General features: G+C 37.4%; 1 protein-coding gene across 1 annotated transcript in view; it reads left to right on the top strand.

The window, feature by feature from the left end:
* The first annotated feature begins 7332 nt into the window (after positions 1-7332).
* CD180 (CD180 molecule) overlaps positions 7333-22541 on the top strand; it is a 33211-nt gene continuing 18002 nt past the window's right edge. The window contains exon 1 of the mRNA XM_074282372.1: positions 7333-7537. Within this exon, the coding sequence (XP_074138473.1) occupies positions 7436-7537 (102 nt within the window). The 5' untranslated portion in view covers positions 7333-7435. The remainder of the gene's footprint in view (positions 7538-22541) is intronic.

The raw sequence follows: 22541 nt of genomic DNA on the forward strand, positions 1-22541 counted from the left end.
ATGTTAGGTTCTTACTAAGTGCTAAGTTGGTACTTAACAATTCTCTAGTTCCAGCCTTTACTGGGAGTTTTACTTGTGAACTCCTGGGGGAGGAGCTTGCATGCTTAGGAGGAGCAAGTTGATTGGTTGAAGTAATTTTTCCCAGAAGCCCTTGCATTATCCCACGCCCATTCTCTGGGAGGATAAAAGAGGGCGGCACTCCAGAGATAGAGAGTCTCTGTTCAGAGTTAGAGCGGCTCTCTGGAGGAGAGAGAGTCTCTTGTCTGGGCCAGACTTGAGGCAGCTCTCTGGAGGAAGAAGTATCTCCTCTAGACCAGAGAGTGATCAGCAGTTTCTGGAAACAACAGCACGTTACAGATTTACATGTCAATTCTACCAAACATTTAAAGAACAATTAACTCCAATACTATATGAACTATTTGAAAAAATGGGGAATAAAGGATTCCTACCTAATTCCTTTTATGACACAGACATGGTACTGGATATCTAAACCAGGTAGGATAAAAACAGAGAAAGAAAATTATACACCAATCTCCCTAGTAAATAACAATGCAAAAATCATAAATGAAATGTTAGCAAAAAAGATTACAGAAAATCATCTCCAAGATAATATACCATGACCAAGTAGGATTTATACCAGGAATGCAGGACTGGTTCAATATTAGGAAAAACTAATAGCATAATTGACATTATCAATGATCAAATTAACAGAAACTATATGATTATCTAATAGATAAAGAAAAAGCATTTTATAAAATCCAAAACCCATTCCTATTAAAAACACTAGAAAATATAGTAACAAATGGACTTTTCTTTAAATTAGTAGCATCTATTTAAAACAATCAACAAGCATCATATGTAATGGGAATAAAGTAGAACCATTTCCAGTAAAATAAGGGATGAAACAAGGTTGCCCACTATCACCATTACTATTCAATATTGTATTAGAAATGCTAGCTTTGGCAATAAGAGAAGAAAAAGAGATTAAAGAAATTAGAGTAGGTAATGAGGAAACTAAATCATCACTCTTTGCAGATGATATGATGGTATACTTAGAGAACCCTAGAGAATCAACTAAAAAACTATTAGAAATAATCCACAACTTTAGCAAAATTGGTTTTTTTCCTACTTGATCAGATTTTTCTTGTGCAGCAAGATAACTGTATAAATATGTACACATATATTGGATTTAACAACTATTTTAACATATTTAAATCTATTGAACTACCTGCCATCTAGGGGAGAGGGTGGAGGAAATAGAGGATAATTTGGAATAGAAAACTTTGCAAGGGTCAGTGTTGAAAAATTACCCATGCATATGTTTTGATTATAAAAAGCTTTTAAAAAATAAAAATAAAGAAAAAAGAAAAATGTCAAGTGCTCATGGGTAAGCTGAATGAATATAATAAAAATGAGAATACTACCTAAATTAATCTACTTATTTAGTGACATAAAAATCAAACTCCCAATAAATTATTTTACAGACCTAGAAAAATAATAACAAAGTTCATCTGGAAGAACAAAAGGTCAAGAATTTCAAGGGAACTAATGGAAAAAATATCTTTCAATGAAGGTAGCCTAGCTGTAACAGACCTAAAAGTATATTATAAAGCAACGGTCATCAAAACCATTTGGTACTGGCTAAGAAATAGAGTAGGTGGGATAGGTTAGGATCACAAGACAAAATAGACAATGACTATAATGTTTGACAAACCCAAAGACCCCAGCTTTTATGACAAGAACTCACTATTTGACAAAAACCACTGGGAAAAGTGGAAACTAGTATGGAAGAAATTAGGGCTCAACCCACACCCAACATCACATACCAAGATAAGATCTAAATGGTTTCATGATTTAGACATAAACAGTGATATCATAAGCAAATTAGAAGAATATAGGGTAATTTACCTCTCATATTTGTGGAGAATGAAGGATTTTCTTTCCAAAGAAGAACTGGAACTCATTACTGATCATCAAATAGCTAATTTTGATTATATTAAGTTAAAAAGTTTTCATACAAACAAAACTAATGCAGACAAGATTAGAAGGGAAGCAATAAATTGTGAAAACATTTTTTTACATTTAAGGGTTCTGATAAAAGCCTCATTTCTAAAATATATAATTGACTCAAATTTATAAAAATTCAAGCCATTCTCCAATAGATAAATGGTCAAAGGATATGAAGAGATAATTTTCAGATGAAGAAATTAAAACTATTTCTAATCATATGAAAAGGTGCTCAAAATCACTATGGATCAGAAAAATACAAATTAATATAACTCTGAGATACTACTGTACACCTCTCAGATTGGGTAAGATGACAGGAAAGATAATGACAAATTTTGGAGGGGATGTGGGAAAACTGGGACACTAATACATTGTTGGTAGAACTATGAACAGATCCAACCATTATGGAGAGCAATTTGGAACTATGTTCAAAAAGTTAGCAAACTATGTATACCCTTTGATCCAACAGTGTTTCTAATAGTCCTATATCCCAGAGATCTTAAAGGAAGGAAAGGGACCCATATGTGAAAAAATATTTGTGGCAGCCTTTTTCATAGTGGCAGAAACTGGAAACTTAGTGGTTGGAGAATGGTTGAATAACTTATGGTATATGAATATTATCAATATTATTGTTCTATAAGAAATTATCAGGAAGGTGATTTTAGAGAGGTCTGAAGAGACTTACATGAACTGATGCTAAGTAAAATGAGCAGAACCAGGAGATCAGCAACATCAATATTATAGGAAAATCAATTCTAATGAATGTGACTCTTTCCAACAATGAGATGACTGATGCCAGTTCCAATGATCTTGTGATTAAGAGAGCCATCTACACCCAGAGAGAGGACTATAGGAACTAAATGTAGATCCCAACAAAGCATTCTCACTCTTTTTTGTTGTTGTTCACTTGCATTTTGTTTTCTTACTCATTTACTTTCCTTTTTGATCTAATTTTTCTTATTCAGCAAGAGAATTGCATAAATATGTTTACACATATTGGATTTAACATGTATATATTTTAATATGTATAACATATTGGATTGCCTGCTATCTAGGGGAGGGAGTAGAGGAAGGATGGAAAAATCTGAAACACAAGGCTATGCAAGGGTCAATGTTGAAAAACCATTTGTGCATATGTCTTGAAAATAAAAAGCTTTAAAAAAAAAAAGTGACCCTGATTTCTCTAAGGTTACACCAATGAAACACAAGGGCAGGAAATTTCTATCAAGAAAAGCATCAATTACAAGCCTGGTGATTGACTCTATATCTGTCATCTAGGACCAGCCTAAATAAGTTAGTCCAGTAAATCTCATAACCAAGCTTGCCACAGAGAGCTGAATTTTCCAGCCACAGAAACTCCCAAAGACCATCTTCTAAATTATAGAGAGGTTGTGATGTCTACCAATAAGGAAGCACCCAGAATGATGAAATCATAGAACTTTAAATTATGGAGATAATAATAATAATAATAATAATAATAATAATAATAATAAAGGGAAATCCCATTACATCAGCAAGCTTGCTGCCTGCTGTCCAAGACAGAACCTTGGCCTAGAAGAAGAGTGTAAATTATGCCCGTCAAGAGGGAGGTTACTGAAGCCTCTGCATAAGGAGGAGAAACTCAAAGATGCAGACAGGGGAGAATAAAATGGAAAAGAAATTCTGGCATGAGTCAGGACTGGTTCCCCCCCTCCATCTGACTCCTCCATTTGTACACAAAGAGATAATCCTCTATTAGAGATAGAGGTTAGTTTAATATAGAGCTGGTCTGTTTTCTGTCTAGTTTTCCCTTCTCTGAGTCATCCCAGTCTCTAGTAGAATTTTGGATTTTTTTTTTTTTGTAGGAACAGGAATTTTGGGGGAATTTTTTGCAAGAATAGCATTTTGGAGAGATCAAGGAAAACAAAACCTCTCTTCCTTCCTGGTCTGTTTCTCCCCCAGCTCTTAGGCCTGGCTCCTATACCAAAGTCTGTTGTTATATTCTTCTTAGGCATGGGATACCATCCTATCTCTAGGGTAGACTATAACTACTTGGAACATGGGATTTCTACTCACTTTTTACCTTTTCTCCAATGACAAAAACAAGGGGAGCAAAGAGATGGGAGTAGTATCCACTGTGATTGTGATCCTTCTAGCTTCCTGGGTCTCCCTTCTACATTACCTTGTATGTATTTCATAATATAGTTTTATATATATATATATATATATATATATATATATATATATATATATATATATATATATATATATAGTTTCCCTTGAGAGAATGCAAACTCGCAAAGGCAGGAACTGTTTCATTTTATATCTTTGAATTCCATGCACCCAGCATGCTACCTGTATATAATAATGCATGTTTCATATATACTTATTGATTGATCATCAACAAATATTTATCAAGTGTCCATATGCCAAAAACAGTGCTAGGTCCTGGGAATGCAAAGACAAAAGGGGAAAAAAAGTCCTTGATCTCAAGATTATGTTCCATTAGGTGAGATGATACTGTTGTTCTTTCAAATCCAGTTCTTTGTGACACCAAGGACCAAATTGTCTGTAGGGTTTCCATTTCTTTTCCTTTTTCATAAGCAATCAGGGTTAAGGGACTTGCTCATGGTCACATGAAGTGAAAGCCATTGCTGTTGCTATTGTTGCTGCTGCTAATATTGCCCTACTACTGATACTACTGATACTACGCTACAACCACTGTTGTTACTCCTGCTGCTGCAACTGCTACTAGTGCTGTTACTGTTACTATTACTACTGCAGCTACTGCTATTGAGACTACTAATGCTGCTATTGCACTGCTACTGCTTTTACTCCTATTGCTGCTGATACTATTACTGTTGCTACTGCTACTGCTACTGCTACTACAACTGATAGAATTCTGCTACTGCTGCTACTATACTGTTACAGATTCTAATACTATTGTTACCATTGCTACTATTGCTGTTATTGTTACTGTTAGTATTGTTATTACTGCTGCTACAAGACTTCTGCTGATGATACTACTAGTGCTATTACTGCTATTGCTGCCGATACTATTACTGTTACTCTTGCTACTGCAGCTGATACTATTATCTTTACTATTATTGCTTCTGGAAGTGATATTAGAGTTGTTTTTACTATTACTGCTGCATGGGGCTGATACTGCTACTCCTGCTGATTTTCCTACCATCATTATTACTATTACTATTACTATTGTTGCTGATACTACCATCACTATTACTACTACAGTTGCTGTTGTTATTGCTGCTACTACTACCATTACTATTTCTATTACTGATGATGATAATACTCCTATTATTACTATTATTATTCCTGCTACTGATATTAGCACGACTATTATTATTATTCCTGCTGTGAAAATACTACTAGTACTATTACTGATGATGATGATTTTATTGCTACTGCTAATATTAATGCCATTAGCATTTCTATTATTATTGCTGGTGCTGATACTGATTCGTACTGATACTACTACCATTATTATTCCTATTATTGTTGTTGTTACAGATACTACTACCATTTTTACTATTATATTACTGATGCTGCTATTACTACTACTACTCTAGTACTTCTGCTGCTGCTATTGCTACTGCTGCTAATATGGTTGCTTCTATTCTTACTGTTACTACTGCTGTTTTTGCTGCTGTTACTACTGCTTTTGCTGCCTCTGCTAATACTATTATTACTGCTTCTGCTGCTTTTAATGCTGTTGCTCTTATAGTTACTGTTTCTATTATCCTATTTCTGCTGCTGCTGCCACTGCTGCTGCTGTTATTCTAACTGTTACTATTGCTGCTACTGCTGCTAATAATGCTACTACTGCAGCAGCTGCTGCTAATGATAATACTTTTACTGCTGCTGCTGCCACTACTACTGTTATGGCTTCTGCTAAAAAAAAATCCTGTTATAATTGCTATGGTTAATATTTAAAATTATTTAAACACCTAAAAAAAGAGTCAAAAGCAATTGGGAGATGATCTTGAGATTGAAATAGCAAGGGCTGGCTGATATTGGAATATGTAGGATGACAAAGATGTGAGGTGTCATGTGAACTTGGAAGACTGGGAGAATAAAAATGTTCTTGTTTTGAACAGGAGAAGTCTCCAGGACATAAAGTCTGAAATATTTAGTAATCCAGGATTTAACTCAGGAGAAAGATTGGGTCTGTATATAGAGATCTGTGAGCCATCTGTATAGGGATCCAAACTTAACCTGTGGGGGGCGGAGGAGAGAGGGAAAGAGGGAGAAGGGAGAAAGGGAGAAGGGAGAGAGGGAGAGAGGGAGAGAGGAAGAGAGAGAGAACTTAGGTATCATCTACAGTAGTTGTGTTGATCTCTTTTGGGGTTTTTGTTGTTGTTTGTTTGTTTTTTAGCAAAGATACTGGAGTGATTTATCATTTCCTTCTTCAGTTCATTTTAGGGTAGTGATAGAACCACTGATGACCAAAGAGAAGTCAAATAAGTAAGAGATGAAATATGGGGAAAACAGTGCTAAGTAAACCCAGAGTATTGGGGGTGGGGGGGAAGAATTGGTGGCCAAAATGAGGTAGTAGGTAAGAGCTCATTGGAAAATTATGACAACCCAATTTTTCCCATCCTCCTTCCCTTCACTGTGCCACTTCACCCAAAACTTGAGAGCATCCTTTTGCCCTTCCTATTTTGCAATCACACTTCATCTTGTTTCAAGCAGAATAAAATGAAAGTTCCTCAAACAATTGAAGTTCGTTACCACACACACTCTCTCCCTTTCCTTCTCCCTCCCTGTTTGTGTATGTGTCTGAATGTGGCTTCCCAAAGCAATCATTTCCAGGGACAAATGACTCTCAACATCAATAAAAATAATAAAACTGATCCACATTGAAATGAATTATTAACCTGAAAACCAATTTCATCATCCACCCCACCCCATCATGGAATAGAGATTCTTCATCTTTTTTTGTGTCAGCCTTCCTTCTCACAGTATGGTGAAATCTATGGATCCCTTCTTAAATTAACATTTTAAAGCACAAAAAAAAAAATACATAAGATTACAAAGAAAACTAATTATGATGATAATAAAAATATGATTTCTTTTCTAAACCAAGTTCATGGACTCCCTGAAATATGTCTGTGGACCCCAAAATTGAGAACACCTAACCAAGGAGGTTGTTCAAGGAAGTGCTGTGTTTGCCATCAGGAAGTACTATATTAATCACTCAAACTCCCAGTGGGGCTAAACTTTTGTTGGTGGTGGGTGGAGAGGGGCCCAGGCCATGAGAGATTTCCTCTTTTTGCTGTGGGAGGAACTGCCCAGAGGGTGAAAACTTTGACCAATGAATTCACTTTTACTAAAGTGTACTGCTGTGAGCTCCTGATCTGTTGTGCATTTCATTGATGGCCACTGTTTGACTCAAGAAGGTGAACAGGCCAGCTGGCCTCAAGAGCATATGGCTTTTGTGATGGCTGGCTATATGACCTATCTGCTTCTGACCAGCCTATTGACTCTTCAATATATAGGAACTATATCTGCAACCCAAATGTGCACTGAGGTGAGTGCTCTAAGGGGGAGTGGGGGCAGAAGGGATAGATGAAAGAGAGAAAGGAACATAAGGGAAGACAGAGGATAATCTTTCTCTAGGTGAAATCCAGATGCTCAATTTGGAATCTTGGCTGAGTTCAAACACCCTACTATTCAATCTCCCTCAATAAAAGGAGAATAAGGAACATGGCAAGATTGTCCTTTATGGAGAGTAAGCCAGATATCTCAGCCAGAAAACACAGGGTTGTGGGAGAGAGACGAATAGGAAGCAGGTTCACAAAGAATAAAAAAAAGAAGAGGACTAAATTGTACCTGATTTCTAAGGACTCATTTTTTTCAAACTATGTTTTGTTTCTAAGAGGGATTATTGGAGACCTCAGTCTTATTCTCTTTCTTGATCAAATGCCCACTCTTAGCCATCATCCTCAGCTCTTCCTGAGTGGCTTCCTGGAATTATCTTTCTTTCCAGTACCCAGGACCTGTCTAACTATTGCTTCCATGGTAGATGAACCTGCATCTTGGCTGCCAGGCCTCCACATGACTAAATGTGGGGGCCTGGCAGCCAAGATGCAGGTTCATCTACCATAGGCTGTCTTGATGGATCACAGTTGATATGATATTAATGGCTTAGAGCAGAGTCATACTAGAAGATAACGAGACTAAGAAAAGGCAGATTAATCTACTGGAAACAATACAGGAATTAGGAGATAGGGGTGCTAAAACACTCTTGGGATATAGGAGATGATAGGGTGCTAAAACCAGGCCTGGTTATAAAGAACACACTCCAAAAATAGGAATTTAATAGTAACAACAACAACAACAACAACAACAACAACAACAACAACAACAACAACAACAAAAAGACTGAAATAAGATCTGAAAACAGGAATAATGATGGATTGGGATTAGACAGATAAGGGTTAGGTTGAGGTCAAATTAGAAACAGAAATGATAAACATGAGAAGGGTCCACCAAATGAGAATTTCTTCACTTATTGTCCATGAAATTGTGTGTGTGTGGGGGGGTTATTTTGATAACTAATTTCAGCATAATTGTTTTCCCTTGTAATCCTATGTATTTTGGTTAATATATATATATGTATATGTATATGTGTGTATACATATACATGCACATACACATACAAATATATATACATATATATGTGCGTGCATATTTTTTCTTTTCTTTTTTTTAAGTCACTTCATTTTGTGGTAATTTTACTTCAAACTCATCAATTCAATTTCTTCTGCAAAACATGCAGTCTCTGTGATTCCCAAGACCAGAAGGCTGCATGAGATTCTAGAAGAAATACTAGACTTGAGATCAGAGGACTCAAATATCATGTCTGGTTGCCAACTGATGAGCTTGGCAGGTTCTTTAATTTCTCCTAGCCTTAGTTTCCTTATCAGTAAAATGAGAGTCCTAGATAGGATGACCTCTAAGTATCCTTCCACTTCTAGCTCTGGGGTGCATGAATCAGCCCTAGGGACCAGGTTGCATTGCCTGGGGAAGGTGAAGCACATGTAACTAAGACTGACTACCTTGCAGAGCCAAGTATCAGAAGGTCCAGAGAGGCCAGCTCTTGCCTCCTCAATTAGCTTTACTTTAGGAGTGAAAAAAAAGGGGAAAATAGAGAAATTTTACATTCCAAACTGTTATTCTTAGAAGGGATCAAGTTAGGTAGTTGTGAAGTCATGTGGGTACTGTAAGGTGGCTCCTTGAGAAATCTCAGGTTATGTAGACCTTGACCACTTTCACTTTTTAGATCTCCTGGTTTCAAAAACTGAGGAAGCAAATAGCCAGCTACACTGAAGAGCCCTCATTTTTGTCAGTAGCTCATGGGCAGAGCCTCAATTAGCTTGCCAACTCAACAGGCAAAACCCAACATTTACAGAGTCACTCTATAGTCTAGCTCTAGAAAGATACGAATATCACAGAGGGCATAGGATCCTGATGTAGGGCTGGAATGAACCTCAGAAGCTATCCAGTATAACCTTATTTTGCAAATAAAGAAGTGGAAGCCAGGAGATTAAACCTATGTCTCAAGAGGGAGCAACATTCAGAGGTCAAACCCAGGTCCTCTAAACCAGAAATTAAGGTCTCTCCAATGTGGGAATTCTTTCTGAAGAGATGACAACAGTTGTCTGGGATCATGCCTAAGTAAACAATTTTCATGGGTGTCTCTTGAAGCCTCAGCTGCCCATTCTCATCTGGTGTTGCTCATCTGATCCCAGACTCCACAGGCCAGCATTTAGCTGTGGCTGCATTTGATATCTTGCCTATGGTCATTAACTCAATTTAGGAACTATCCAGTGAACACATTGAATCTTTACTGTGTACAAAGCTCTAGGGAGCTCACCTATGACTATCAGTTACAGAGAAGGTGTTGACTCATATTGGGAGGAGTTTCCTTACCTGGAAGTCCCCAACACCAATTATATCCCGGGTCAATTCTCTGTCCTTATTCCTATGGTGAGAGCATTATGTTGAATTTTTTTATAAATAGGATCAGAGCCCTGTCTTCATGAAACTTACAGTCTACTGTGAAAATCCAATATATTAATTTCACCAAACTCATTTCAACCAGTATTTATTAAGCACCTGATTTATTCCACCCACTGGTGATGCAAAGGCAAAAGTAAAACAAACCTTGTTTTCAAGGAGTTCTTATTAATAGCTATAATATAAAGTAGGACATGAGTAATGCAATCATTAATAGAAAATTGTGAGGAACATTGATCACTGGGGAAATCAAGGAAGGCTTCATGGAAGAAGTATGATTGAAGCTAGATATCAAAGGCAGAAGGTTGTTGGAGTAGTGGAATCCTATATATGGCAATCATATACATGCCCTGAATTCATCAGAAATGTCACAATTTCAAGAAAGGAAAGAATTTTTCTAATGATGTTTGGCAAAAGGAACATACTTTGTTAAACATGTCTTGATTTTTTTATCTGGAAAATATATTCATTTTTAAGCATAGATAAAAAGACAGAATAGTTGTAGTAAATGGACATATGTACTACTGATGACATAGTGTTCCAAAAGTCTTAGTGCATTTTTAGGCTTTAATAACTTCAGAAATACAAAGGCTACCAATTTATCAAAAAATTATATTTTAAAGATCAATTAATTTTTTTTTTTTTGTTGTTTTTTTTTTGCTGAGGCAATTGGGGGTTAAGTGACTTTGCCTGGAGTCACACAGCTAGGAAGTATTAAGTGTTTGAAGTCAAATTTGAACTCAGGTCCTCCTGACTTCAGGGCTGGTGCTCTATTCACTGTACCACCTAGCTGCCCCCCCCCCAGATCAATTATTTATATTTTTAAAATATTGATATGTTCCTTATTAAAATTTCACATGACCACTGCTTCATTTTGAACATTGCTCTAGTGAATTTTTGAATTTTGTAAAAATCCTCATCAGTTGCTTGCTCAGTGACCTACTTTAGCCTTAAAATCATCCAGAGAACAAGGTTTTGATGCATACATGACAGTTTTGATAACCCAATAAGAAAAAAGACTAGTGGAGATAACTTAGATAACTGAGGTAGATAAGCAAGAGAATCTACTCCACTAATAATAATAATAATATAAGGGTGTTTCATTTTGTACAAATTAAAATTCATTGTTCAAAATTCACAAAACTCGGCAAACTTATAAGAAATTCCAATAGTTAAACTTTGAAGCGATTTTTAAAATAAGTTTATAGCATTTTTTTTTCTTAAAGCTTAAAATTGCACTAAAAATTTTGGGACATCCTACATTAGTTATGAGATCACTGACAAGTCATTGAGAGAGTTTATGCATAATGCCTTTCCCAACACCAATGATTAAAATTGAGAGAGACAGAGACAGAGAGAGAGAAAGATATGGGAGAGGAGGGAAGGAGGGAAGGAGGGAAGGAGGGAAGGAGGGAAGGAGGGAAGGAGGGAAGGAGGGAAGGAGGGAAGGAGGGAAGGAGGGAAGGAGGGAAGGAGGGAAGGAGGGAAGGAGGGAAGGAAGGAAGGAAGGAAGGAAGGAAGGAAGGAAGGAAGGAAGGAAGGAAGGAAGGAAGGAAGGAAGGAAGGAAGGAAGGAAGGAAGGAAGGAAGGAAGGAAGGAAGGAAGGAGGGAAAGAAGGAAGGAGGGAAGGAAGGAAGGAGGGAAGGAGGGAAGGAGGGAAGGAGGGAAGGAGGGAAGGAGGGAAGGAGGGAAGGAGGGAAGGAAGGAAGGAAGGAAGGAAGGAAGGAAGGAAGGAAGGAAGGAAGGAAGGAAGGAAGGAAGGAAGGAAGGAAGAAATCATAGTTCTGGACTCCAAAACTCTGAATGAGTAAGTAAAAGTGTTCAAGTGGAACAGGCCATAAATTTCAGTATAATCCATATGGAAAGAAGTATGAAGTAAGTACATTGAGTCTTAGAAAACAGTATTTGGAGAGGTAAGATAGGTTTGAATTGCAGCATTACTAACTTGTTAGCTTGGGGAAATTTCATACTCACATACTAGAGGCCTCAGTTTCCCCCTTTGTGAAATTAAGGACATAAAATGAGATCTCTAAGGTTTCTTCCAGATCTAAGTTTGAACCTTGATTCAATTATAATTTCCTAATCACTGCATTAATTCAAATTTCTAAAAACCTTTCATCCAAGTAGCTCATTTTATTTGTTGTCAGCTTATTACTCAAGCTGAAAAGTTAATAAATAACATGATTTTCATTCATTTGTAGACGTATTCCTAGTTTTATCTCCCTGCAGTCCCAGCAGCCTGCTACTAAAGCCTAGGAATGTGTCACTGATGCATCTATACCATTATCTTCTCTTGGTGCTATGAAAGAAAATGACTACTTGGGAACTCCAGACCATACCTTCACCTGCAAAGGCAATTCAGTATAATGGGAAAGTCAGGATGGAAGGATTTGGAGCAAAAAGGTTAGGTGGCACAGCAAACAGAATGCCAGCCTGGAGTCAAGAAGATTCATCTTCCCGAGTTCAAATTTGACTTCAGACATTACTAGCTTTGTGACCCTGGGCAAGTCATTTAATGCAGTTGGCCTTAGTTTCTTCATTCGTCAAATGAGAGGGAGAAAGAGATGGCAAATCATTCCATTATCTTTACTAGGAAAACCCTAAAAGGTTTCACAAAGATTTGGACATCTCTGAAAATGACTGAAAAACTTAAATGTAGGGTCTTCCTCTGTGATTTCATCAGCACAGGAAGTTCCCTTTAGTAGGGCATGTCAGCACTATTGATACTTACAGTCTTAGAGAGCAATGAATCTCAAACTTTTTAGTCTCCAGATAACTGTACTCTCAAAATTATTGGGGAATCTTGTAATGTGCAGGCTAGCTTTCTGGAGAAATGTAATGTTCGAGCTAGCTTTCTGGAGGTCCTCTGGAAGGGCCTTGGTCTCAGCAGGATAGACACCACTAGAATGGACAAGTATGGAATTCCAAAGTCTTTATTGTCTCTTACACAGTCTGTGTCTCTCATAGTCTGACTCAGTCTCTTTCAGCAGTCTGTCAGTCTGACTTTAGTCTAACTAAAGTCTAACTGTCCCTAGTTCTTATATACCCTATTACATCATTACAGCATACTGAACACGTGTGAACTAGAGAACTATTACATCACCATGCTAAGTACTAAGTATATGTAAACTAGATAACCATTGTATCATCAATTCCTCTGAGTTAACATCTTCTTTCAAATATACTTCTCCAGAGTTCTGGCCCTCTACATTTCCTGCCTTTTTTGTTTGTTGGTTGGTTGGTTTGTTTTAGAACACAGATGGTTACACCCTCCCTGACTTCTCAGGAAGGGAGATTAAAAACAGCAAAAAAGAGGTGATCATGCCCTCCCTGATTTCTAAGGGAGATGAGAACACCAAACCAGATATTGTTAGCAGGTTTCCTCTGGACTGAAGGGTCTTACTTGAAACAGGTATACATAAATCCATCAGCATGGGAGGTATTACACAAGCACATAGTAAAATAACACAGACTAGTAGTGATGTAATAAACAAAATGAATCAACATGAGGAATTATACTGTAGTAGTCTCAATCAACAATTTTTGATGTTCACTGTCATGCTTTTTCAGTGGCACATGTTGTCAGAGATGGAACTATCTGAAGTTTCTTGGGTCTCTGGAGAAATATATTTGAAAGAAGTATACTTGCAACAGAATTCTGACTCTCTACAGAAACAAAATAAATTTTGTTTCTATATGGATTCTATATATTATTATTTGCTATTTAGAAATTAAAATGTCTTGGTATTACTATGGACATAGTTTTGTCTTCATGGAAGGAGCATCAGAGATTTCCCACGCATTCTAGGACCCATATTTGAGAACTACTGACCCAGAACACTGACAGGTTAAGACAGCTATCCTAAATCACACAGTCAGAGGTAAGGCTTAAAAACAGTGTGATCATGTTAGAATCCAGTCATGTTGGAAGTTGATTCTCTATCCTTTAGTGCTTTAAATTACAAAATGCTCTATGTACTTTACTTTATTTGCTCAAAATGACCCTCTAAAGTAGGAAATGGATGCATCATTATACCCATTTCACAGATGAGAAAAATGAGATATAAAGTAATACTGTAATTTGCCTAAGTAGATCCTTTGGAGCTATGAACTTATTCAGATGAATCATAAGGCCTAGATTTGAATTCTGGTTCTGAAATTTTCTCTATGTGGAACCTCCCAGATCTGTTCCTTTTTTGGCATATATAATATCTAAGTTTCTTTCTGACCCTAAATCTTTAATCTGACTTCAGACTCTGGGATTTTTCGGTCATGTCACACTGCCTTTTGGAGAGGGAGGGGAGTTCTGAAACTCCCTCCCAAGGATCATTTTATTTCATAGTTCCAAGGGAAGATGGTAAAAATGTATTGGCAAGATATTCACAGACTCAAGTCATAGGCAGCTGAAACTGCAAGAAGACAAAACTTAGCAATATCCTTCAAGGAAAATGATAGGCACCCTTGGGTCTGTGAAGGATCTGCCTTACTTCACTAGCTGAATTACAGGGGGCAAAATGGGAAGGGGCTTGAAGAACAGCATTGAAAATTATGAAATGTCTCTGGGAGACACCAGGGAAGAATGATTTTATAAGCTTTTGATGATTTATTTTTATAGAGAAAAAGGGGACTAAATAAAAAATACCTACATTATTAAAATCTGAAAGCACTAAGCAACATTTTTGGGTTTTTTCTAGTTAGCTTGTTATAAGAAATAGAGAGACAATCAAAATGGCAGGGAAAAAGTCCCTATAAGAGAATGTGCCAGTAAATATTTGTTTAGTGCCAGGCACTGGGCTAAGCATTGAAAACAAAGGGGAAAAGAGGGTCCTTGCTTTTGAGGAGATCACATTCTAATGGGAGAGATAATATGCAAATAGCCATGTACAAACAAGTTACACCCAGGATAATTTGAAAGCAATCAATTGAGACAAGACACAAGAATAAGTTTTTTGAAGTAAGTCTGTGAGCCATAATGAGGGTAAGAAGAGTGGTATTTAATTGGAGGAAGAGAAAAAAATTTCATTTGGGCAGGAGAATTTTAGTGACTGCCCTTATCAAGTCAAGAGAGAACTGGTTTTAATTTTGCCTCTGGCATTGATCATGTAAGCCTGAGAAACCTCTCTGACCCTGTTTCCTTTTCTTTAAAATGGGTATAATACCTCACCAGACTGTTGGGAGAATCAAAAAAGTTAAAAAGTCAGAAAGCATTTTATAAATGTTATCAATTTCCCAGCAGGTATCCAATGTGACAAAGTCTGAGCTAGATGGGGAGAGAGAGAGAGAGAGAGAGAGAGAGAGAGAGAGAGAGAGAGAGAGAGAGAGAGAGAGAGAGAGAGAGAGAGAGAGAGGGAGAGAGAGAGAGAGAGAGAGGGAGAGAGAGAGAGAGGGAGGGAGAGAGAGAGAGAGAGAGAGAGAAGATTTTGATAGGATTAAATTGTCAAGCCAAGTTAGGAAAAATTTCTGCTGGAAATACAAAACAAAACAAAGCAAAACAAAAAAAAACAGTGACTACGCTAAAGGAATTCACAGGCAAGGACTCCTGTTTTCATTTAGTGACAATGTAGAAGATGGATATAATACAAACACATGTAACTACAAAATTGCATGATCCAGTTCAATTCAATTCAACAATCATGTGTTAAATACTTCAACATCCCAGATGAAGTGCTAGAGACAGAGAAGGAGGTTGGCTTTTTGGTGTCCAAAAAACCAGTGATGATGACTGCCTGGGAACATAAAGACAAAAATTCCTGCCCCCAAGGAACTTTTTTTCTACAGAGGTGGAGTACAAGAAGTACAAGAACTAAGTCCCTAACAACTTTGGAGTAAGAGAAAGAGCTCCTCCCACTTCTTCAAGGTGGGAGGACCTGGGCTGAGATTTAAGGAAACTAAGGCCCCCTAAGGGAGTAATTAGGTGGCACAAAGGATAGAGTGCTAGCTTTGAAGTTAGAAAATTCATCTTTCTAAGTTCAAATCCAGCCTCAGATATTTACTAGCTGTGTGCAGTGACTCTGGGTTTGCCTCAGTTTTCTCGTATATAAAATGAGCTGGAGAAGGAAATGGAAAACCTTGGAAGAAGGGAGGCAGTATATTTCAGCTAGGGATGGGCCAAGCCTATAGCAAAGAACAGAGGGAGGCAGGAGCTGGTATGGGGAGTAGGGACAAAAGTGAGGACAAAAGACAAAGTAGATGGATGATACATCTAGAAAGGTAAAATCATGAAGGACTTTAAAACATCTTATGGAGGAGCTTATATTTTATCCTAGAGGTAATAGGAAACTGTTATACAAGGTCATTCAGGGTAATCCCACTCTAACCACTCTCAGAAATGGTCTAGTTTTAAATACTTCTTCAAATAACACTGTGAACCTTTCAATTATCCAATAATTGATCAAAGTTAAGGTCCAGCTTCTTTTGCTATGACCTGTCATGTGAGTAAATATCACCTGCCCTCACCTCCTGGGTCCAAATGAATAAAAGACTTGCTTCTGTTCAAGCATGGTCAGCCTTACAACCAGGCAGACACCTTCACAATGAGATTTTGTTGTTCTGTGGCTTTAAGTCATGTCCAAGTGATTCTTTGTGACCCTATTTGGGAGTCTTGGCAAAAATACTGGAGTGGTTTTCCATTTCCTTCTCCAGCTCATCTGACAGAAGAGGAAACTGAGGCGAACAAGGTGAATTGACTTTCCTGCGTTCACACAATTAGGAAATGTCTGAAGCCAGATTAGAAGAGAGGAAGATGAGTCTTTTTCATTCCAGGCCTGGCACTCTGTGCACTATGGTGCCACCTAAATGCAATGGCATTTTTAGGGACCACCAAAAAGCTTCTCCTCTTTTTCTTCCCCTTAAAGTGATAGGAAATGTGCCAAATTTTGGAGCCAAAAGACGGGTTCATATGCCTACCCTATTACCTCCAGGACAGTATTGGCTGAACAAGGATAATAACCAATCTTATCTATACAGTGTTTCAAGGTTTGCAAGGTATTTTGCCTACTTTATTCATTTTGTTCTTCATCATTATTCTGAACTAATAAGAGATGTCCTAGAAAGGATACAGAACTAGGCCTGACTTTTGTTAAGAGACTCAGATTCTAGCATTGGCTTGCTTTCTTATTAACTGAATGACCTCATGCATGTCACAACCTCCCTGGGCTTCAATCTCTTCAATTAACACAGTGAGGAGAGTAGGTAAAATGCTGTGTCAGGTGATGCTTCCAGTTCTGAAAGTCTATGAGACTCTAAGTTTGAAAGGCTAAGAGAGAGGAGAGAAAGTAGGAATTGTGGTGCCAGAGAAGGGAGCATACCATTCAAGAAACTGAGAAAAGTGGAAATGGGCAGCTAGGGACCCCAGATAATAAACTTTGCATTTTTGCTTAAGTCAATCTTGCTTTCAGGAAATAATGCATCTTCACCTTTCCCCATTTATTTACATTTTTGTGAGGAAGATGAAGCGTTTGTGTAGCAAAATCAAATTAATTTGGTCTTCAATAAGTGTAAATGGTCACAGATAGTGGGGGAACTCTGGGTGAGATATAAGACCCTCCAACCCAGCAAGGGAACCTGCTGATTTATTTGGTTTGGCTCTCTATTACTTAACCCTGGGGGCATCTCAGCCTTCTTGAGAATTCAGGGGCATGACAACCTGTGTTGTAATTAAAGCAGGGTTATACTAAAGTGGCAAAGAGACATCTACACACAATGGCAAGTAGCTTCTTATGTGGTCCCACATGCACAGTATCCTATAGTTAGTACATGTGCAGTGTGCTATAGTTATGTAACTGTGTTAGGGTATATAAGGCTGAGAGAATTTTGAATAAACGAACTCCTATATTGACCATCTTCAAGAGTTCCTCCCCTTTACTCCTCATCCATGATATAGGATTCGGGCTAGTGCCAAAATCCTCCAGTGAGCATGTCCAGACAAATAAGTGCCAAAGTATCTTTTACTACCTATACATCCATAGCTAAAACAGACTGGAACACTGAGAAAATGGAATCTGACTGCTTTACTGGGCTGTCTCTAACACCTCTGGGAGTGGGTGAACAGGGCTTTGGGTAGTCCCTTCACTCAAGCCAGATGGAGTTAAAGTAGAGACCACCTATCCCTGTGTCTGTCTTCCAGTCTTTCTTTCCTTTCAATTGGTTTTGACCTTTAACTCTACAGATAGCATTATACAGTTATTCCTTCTACATCAAGGAGATTACAGGCATGGTGCTCTCTTCTTCCTCACTTCCCCCTTTGTTTTCCCCACTCTGGAAAATACAAGTAAAATTTTTTGGCATTTCCTTGTGCCAGAAAAGAGTCTGAATTATAATGGTATTAAAAATGAAATATTTTATATTATACAATACTATGCATATATTTTATGCATCTTGAGAGTTTCTAAACCTTTTCTATGGCTGCCTTTATGTGTTGTCTAGCTTCTGCAAAACTCCCAAGAAATTCCCATTTAATTTTTTTTATGTCAATCTATGACCACAATGGGGAAAAGTCATGATATAGAAGGGATAAATGTATAGAGTTTTAAGGTTTACAAAGTACTTCACATGAATTATCTCTTTTGATTCTCACAACAATCTTATGAAACGTGCTTTATTAATTCCATTTTTCAAATGGGGAAACTGAGGCAGGGGCAATATCAATGAATTGTTTAAGATTATGCAACAACTAAAAGTATCTGAAGCAGAATTTCAAGTCAAGTCTACCCTGCCTTCAAATATAGCACTGCATCCATCATGCCACTTTACTGTATCCATAAAGTGCCATAATAAAGCATTTTGGTTGTTCTGACTCTTAGCTTAAAGGAAGCAAAGATCCTAGACCCAGAGAGCCAGGCAGAATGGGTGCTCATGTATCCAGGGCACTCATATTTAGGGGGGTATTAGCAAGAGAAATCGAAAATGTTTTTAGGAACAGAGCCAGAAAAGCAGTTTCTGACTTTCAGTAAGTTACTTCCAATGCTGCCAGCCTGTGGTGTTTAGCCCCTTTTAACTCCTTCAAATAGTACTAGTGACTTCTTCTTCCTATTCTGGATGTTTTCTGCATCTTCTCTTGAGTTAGCCTTTCTGTTTTGGCTTCTTTTCAAGTAGTCAGGGTGTGACCTTGTCTAGCCCTTGACTGCAAAGGCTCTAACTTGCCTCCCTACCACCAGAAGGACTGTCCTTTATATATGGCATTCTGCCCTCCATCAATCAAGTAATCATTATCTGCCCACCCAAGGAGGTATCTTGGAACCTTACTCTCTCACGGTTACTTCAAAGCTGTCTCAGAGCAGTTTTTTTTTTTTTTTTGGTTTGATTTGTTCAAACCCAAAACATTATTCACTCACAGTACTGCTTCTGTATTTTCAGTTGTCTTTGCCCATGGGAGTTCATTTACATTTTTCAATCTGGAACTTATTTTGCTTTTTTTTTTCTGCTGTGTTCCTAACTCCTTTAGATCCATCTGTCTTTTCTTTCTGCTTGCTTTTGTTGAAATCATGTTCTGATTTAGCATCCTTTGAATTTTATTCAAGGGCTGTTATCTCCCTTCATCCATGTATCATCAGCACTTTCCACTTTCATTGCCACTTTTAATATTAAACCAATAGCGAGTCGACTAGTGGATAGAACATTGGGCCTGGAGTCAGGAATACATGAATTCAAATCTAGTCTAAGACATTTACTAGTTATATGATTCTGGGTATGTCTCTTCAGCTAGAGACAATCTACTCCTCCTGCTGTCTTCCATTCTTGACCGTTAACTCCACAAACAGCATTATCCAGTTATTTCTTCCACATCAAAAGGATTATGGGCATGGTGCCCCCCTCTCCCTTTTCCTGTCACTCTGGAAAATTCACATGACATTTTTTGGTCCTCTCCATACTAGAGAAAAAGTCTGAATTTTTTGCCTTAGTTTTCTCATCTGTAAAAATGAACTGGAGAAGGAAATGTCAAATTACTACAGAATCTTTGTCAAGCAAACCTACCAATAGGAAACTAAAGAGTTGGGCATGACTAAAAATGACTGAATAACAACATATATTTATTTATTATTTACTACTTGCAAATTATTATTTGCAAGTACTGGGAGAGAATTTTGTTTTGTTTGGGGGGAGAGGGGATTTGTTATTTCAGTATATAGAGCACTGGTCCTGGAGTCAGGAAGACCTGAATTCTAATTCTACCTCAAACTTACTAACTGAATGACCGTCCAAATAGTTTGACCTTTTGTCTCAGTTTCCTGAACTGTAAAATGAAGATAGCAATAATAGTACTTTCCTTCTAGGATTGTTGTGAGGATCAAATAAGATCATGTTTGTGCAAATCACTTCATGTAATGCTCACATAATCATGTAATCAGTGCTTGTTTCCTTCCTCTCAAAAAGGAAAGTATTTTTAAAAAAAGGAAACTCCTACAGATACAGATTGGCAGTTAGCTATTCAGTTAATTTTAGTCTTAAAAAACTTTCACAGCTCAGGAACTGAGAAGTTAAATGACTTGTCTAGGATTACACAGAAAGTTTAACAGAGGTAGGATTTGAACCCAGATTTTTTTATTATAAGATCAGCTTTCTAAGTATCACTGTAAGCTGCCTTTTCCTCAGAGAAGTATGAATGTTAAATACACATCTTAACTGAACTCAGAATCCAGTTTGGGATAGTTAAACATCAGATAGAGAATCAGTGCAGTGTAGTAAGTAAAGGGAAGAAAAAGGAACACTCCAATTTAACCTACAACACATACCACATATGTGATCAAATATGTCAATTAATTTTTCTGAACCTCACTTTCCTCATCTGTAGAATGAAGATCATACCTGCAGTACCATGTCTACCTCATATGGTTGATGTGAGAATAGAATGAAATAAAATATATAAGGTGATTCACAAACCTGAAGTGCATGTAAATGTCTTATTATCACAGCACATCCTTATAAATATAATAAGAAAAGACAGGGCAAACTTATAAAAAAAGTGTTATTAAATATTTGAAAGAATAACTCAGTAGGAGGATGAACAAAAGCTTCCTGGAGCATGTGGCATTTAAAATAGGTCAAAAATTATTATTTCAACAGATGGAGTGAGGATAGAAAATTTTAGGTAGAGGGAACAATGTGAACTATGGGCCAAAGATAGGACACTGTGGGGCATGGAGGAAGTGTGCTGAGTAATCAAGTTTTGGTGAGATAAACTCAAAATTGAATAGTGTGAAATTTGATAGGAGTTTGAGTAAGGAGATAACTGTGTAGGCAATGGGATATTGAGTGATAATAACAAAAACAGAAAGGAGAAATGGACAGTTCAAGAGACTTCAGGCATAGTATTCATGGTATTTGACAACTATTACACAAATAGTATAGAATCAATGTAGGCAGAAGGGATAAGATCAGGAGCACAAATGGATTAATCTTGGTAAGGAGTAGAGACACCTCATCCTAAAATAAGAGGAAGGAAAAGAAAATGGGTAAAAATGTTCAAAAGTTTTAAGTTGTAGAGTAGGAAGCTTACTTCAGATGACCTTGGTCTTCTAAGTGAAATAAGAGGCTAGATCATCTGATATGTATATAAGGGGTGAGAGATGTTATGCATTTTAGAAGAAAGGAAAAGGTTTGAAACAGCCCCTGTGGGAAATGACATAGAAAATTGATGAGAGTTTAAAAGAAGGATTGTCCTGCAACTGTGAGGGTTCAGATGAAGTTATACTCCATAAATTTATAGCAGGTGAAATCATCATGATTTCATAGCTCTCTCCAAGCATTCTGGATAGTCAAGGAACAGGAATACAGCAATCTGGTGGTAGAGATCATTCAGAGTTGAATATTAGCAGGCCAGTAACATGCAAGGTCTTGGGCTACTATGTGTGGGAGGGGATGGACTAGTTGTTGACCAAGAAGAATTTAGAATCTTAGACCTAATTCATTTTCTTAAAGATGATAATGCCCCAATCCCAGGATAATATTAGAACTCACCAAAAAATGAAACTAGCTGTTTATAAATATACAAATTATGTTCTATCAACATTTCAAATTTGGAGCCCCCTGACAATACAACACCCTAAAACCATGCTGCACAAACCAAGTATCCCAGTCTCCTTCTCTCCTAAAGGCATAAAGGGCTGACCCCATCTCTGCAAGCAAGACACTCTTGGCTCTTAGCCCCCAAGGGCATGGGGTATAAATTCCCCCTGGATGCTCAAAGCAAAAAACCTATTACTTATGTAAATATGACCACCACATTTGTGAAAGTATAGAATCTGACAGTAATTAAGCATTTATTTAATATCTACTACTGGACACATGTTATCCTAAGCACTGAGATAAAAAGAAAGTAAAAAAAAAATTGTTCCTGCCCTCAAAGAGTTCAAGTTACAGTGGAGCAGAAGCTATGCAAATAACTAGGTACATATAAAAAATTACAAAATAGGAAGAAAGTAATCTGAGAGGAGAGTGGTGCAGAAACAGCAAAGAATCAATCTCCAGGCTAATAAAATTAGTGTGTAAAAAAATAAAAATTGCTATAGTTCAGA

The sequence above is a fragment of the Sminthopsis crassicaudata genome, chromosome 1 (genome assembly GCF_048593235.1).
Source record: "Sminthopsis crassicaudata isolate SCR6 chromosome 1, ASM4859323v1, whole genome shotgun sequence".
Lineage (NCBI taxonomy): Eukaryota > Metazoa > Chordata > Mammalia > Dasyuromorphia > Dasyuridae > Sminthopsis > Sminthopsis crassicaudata.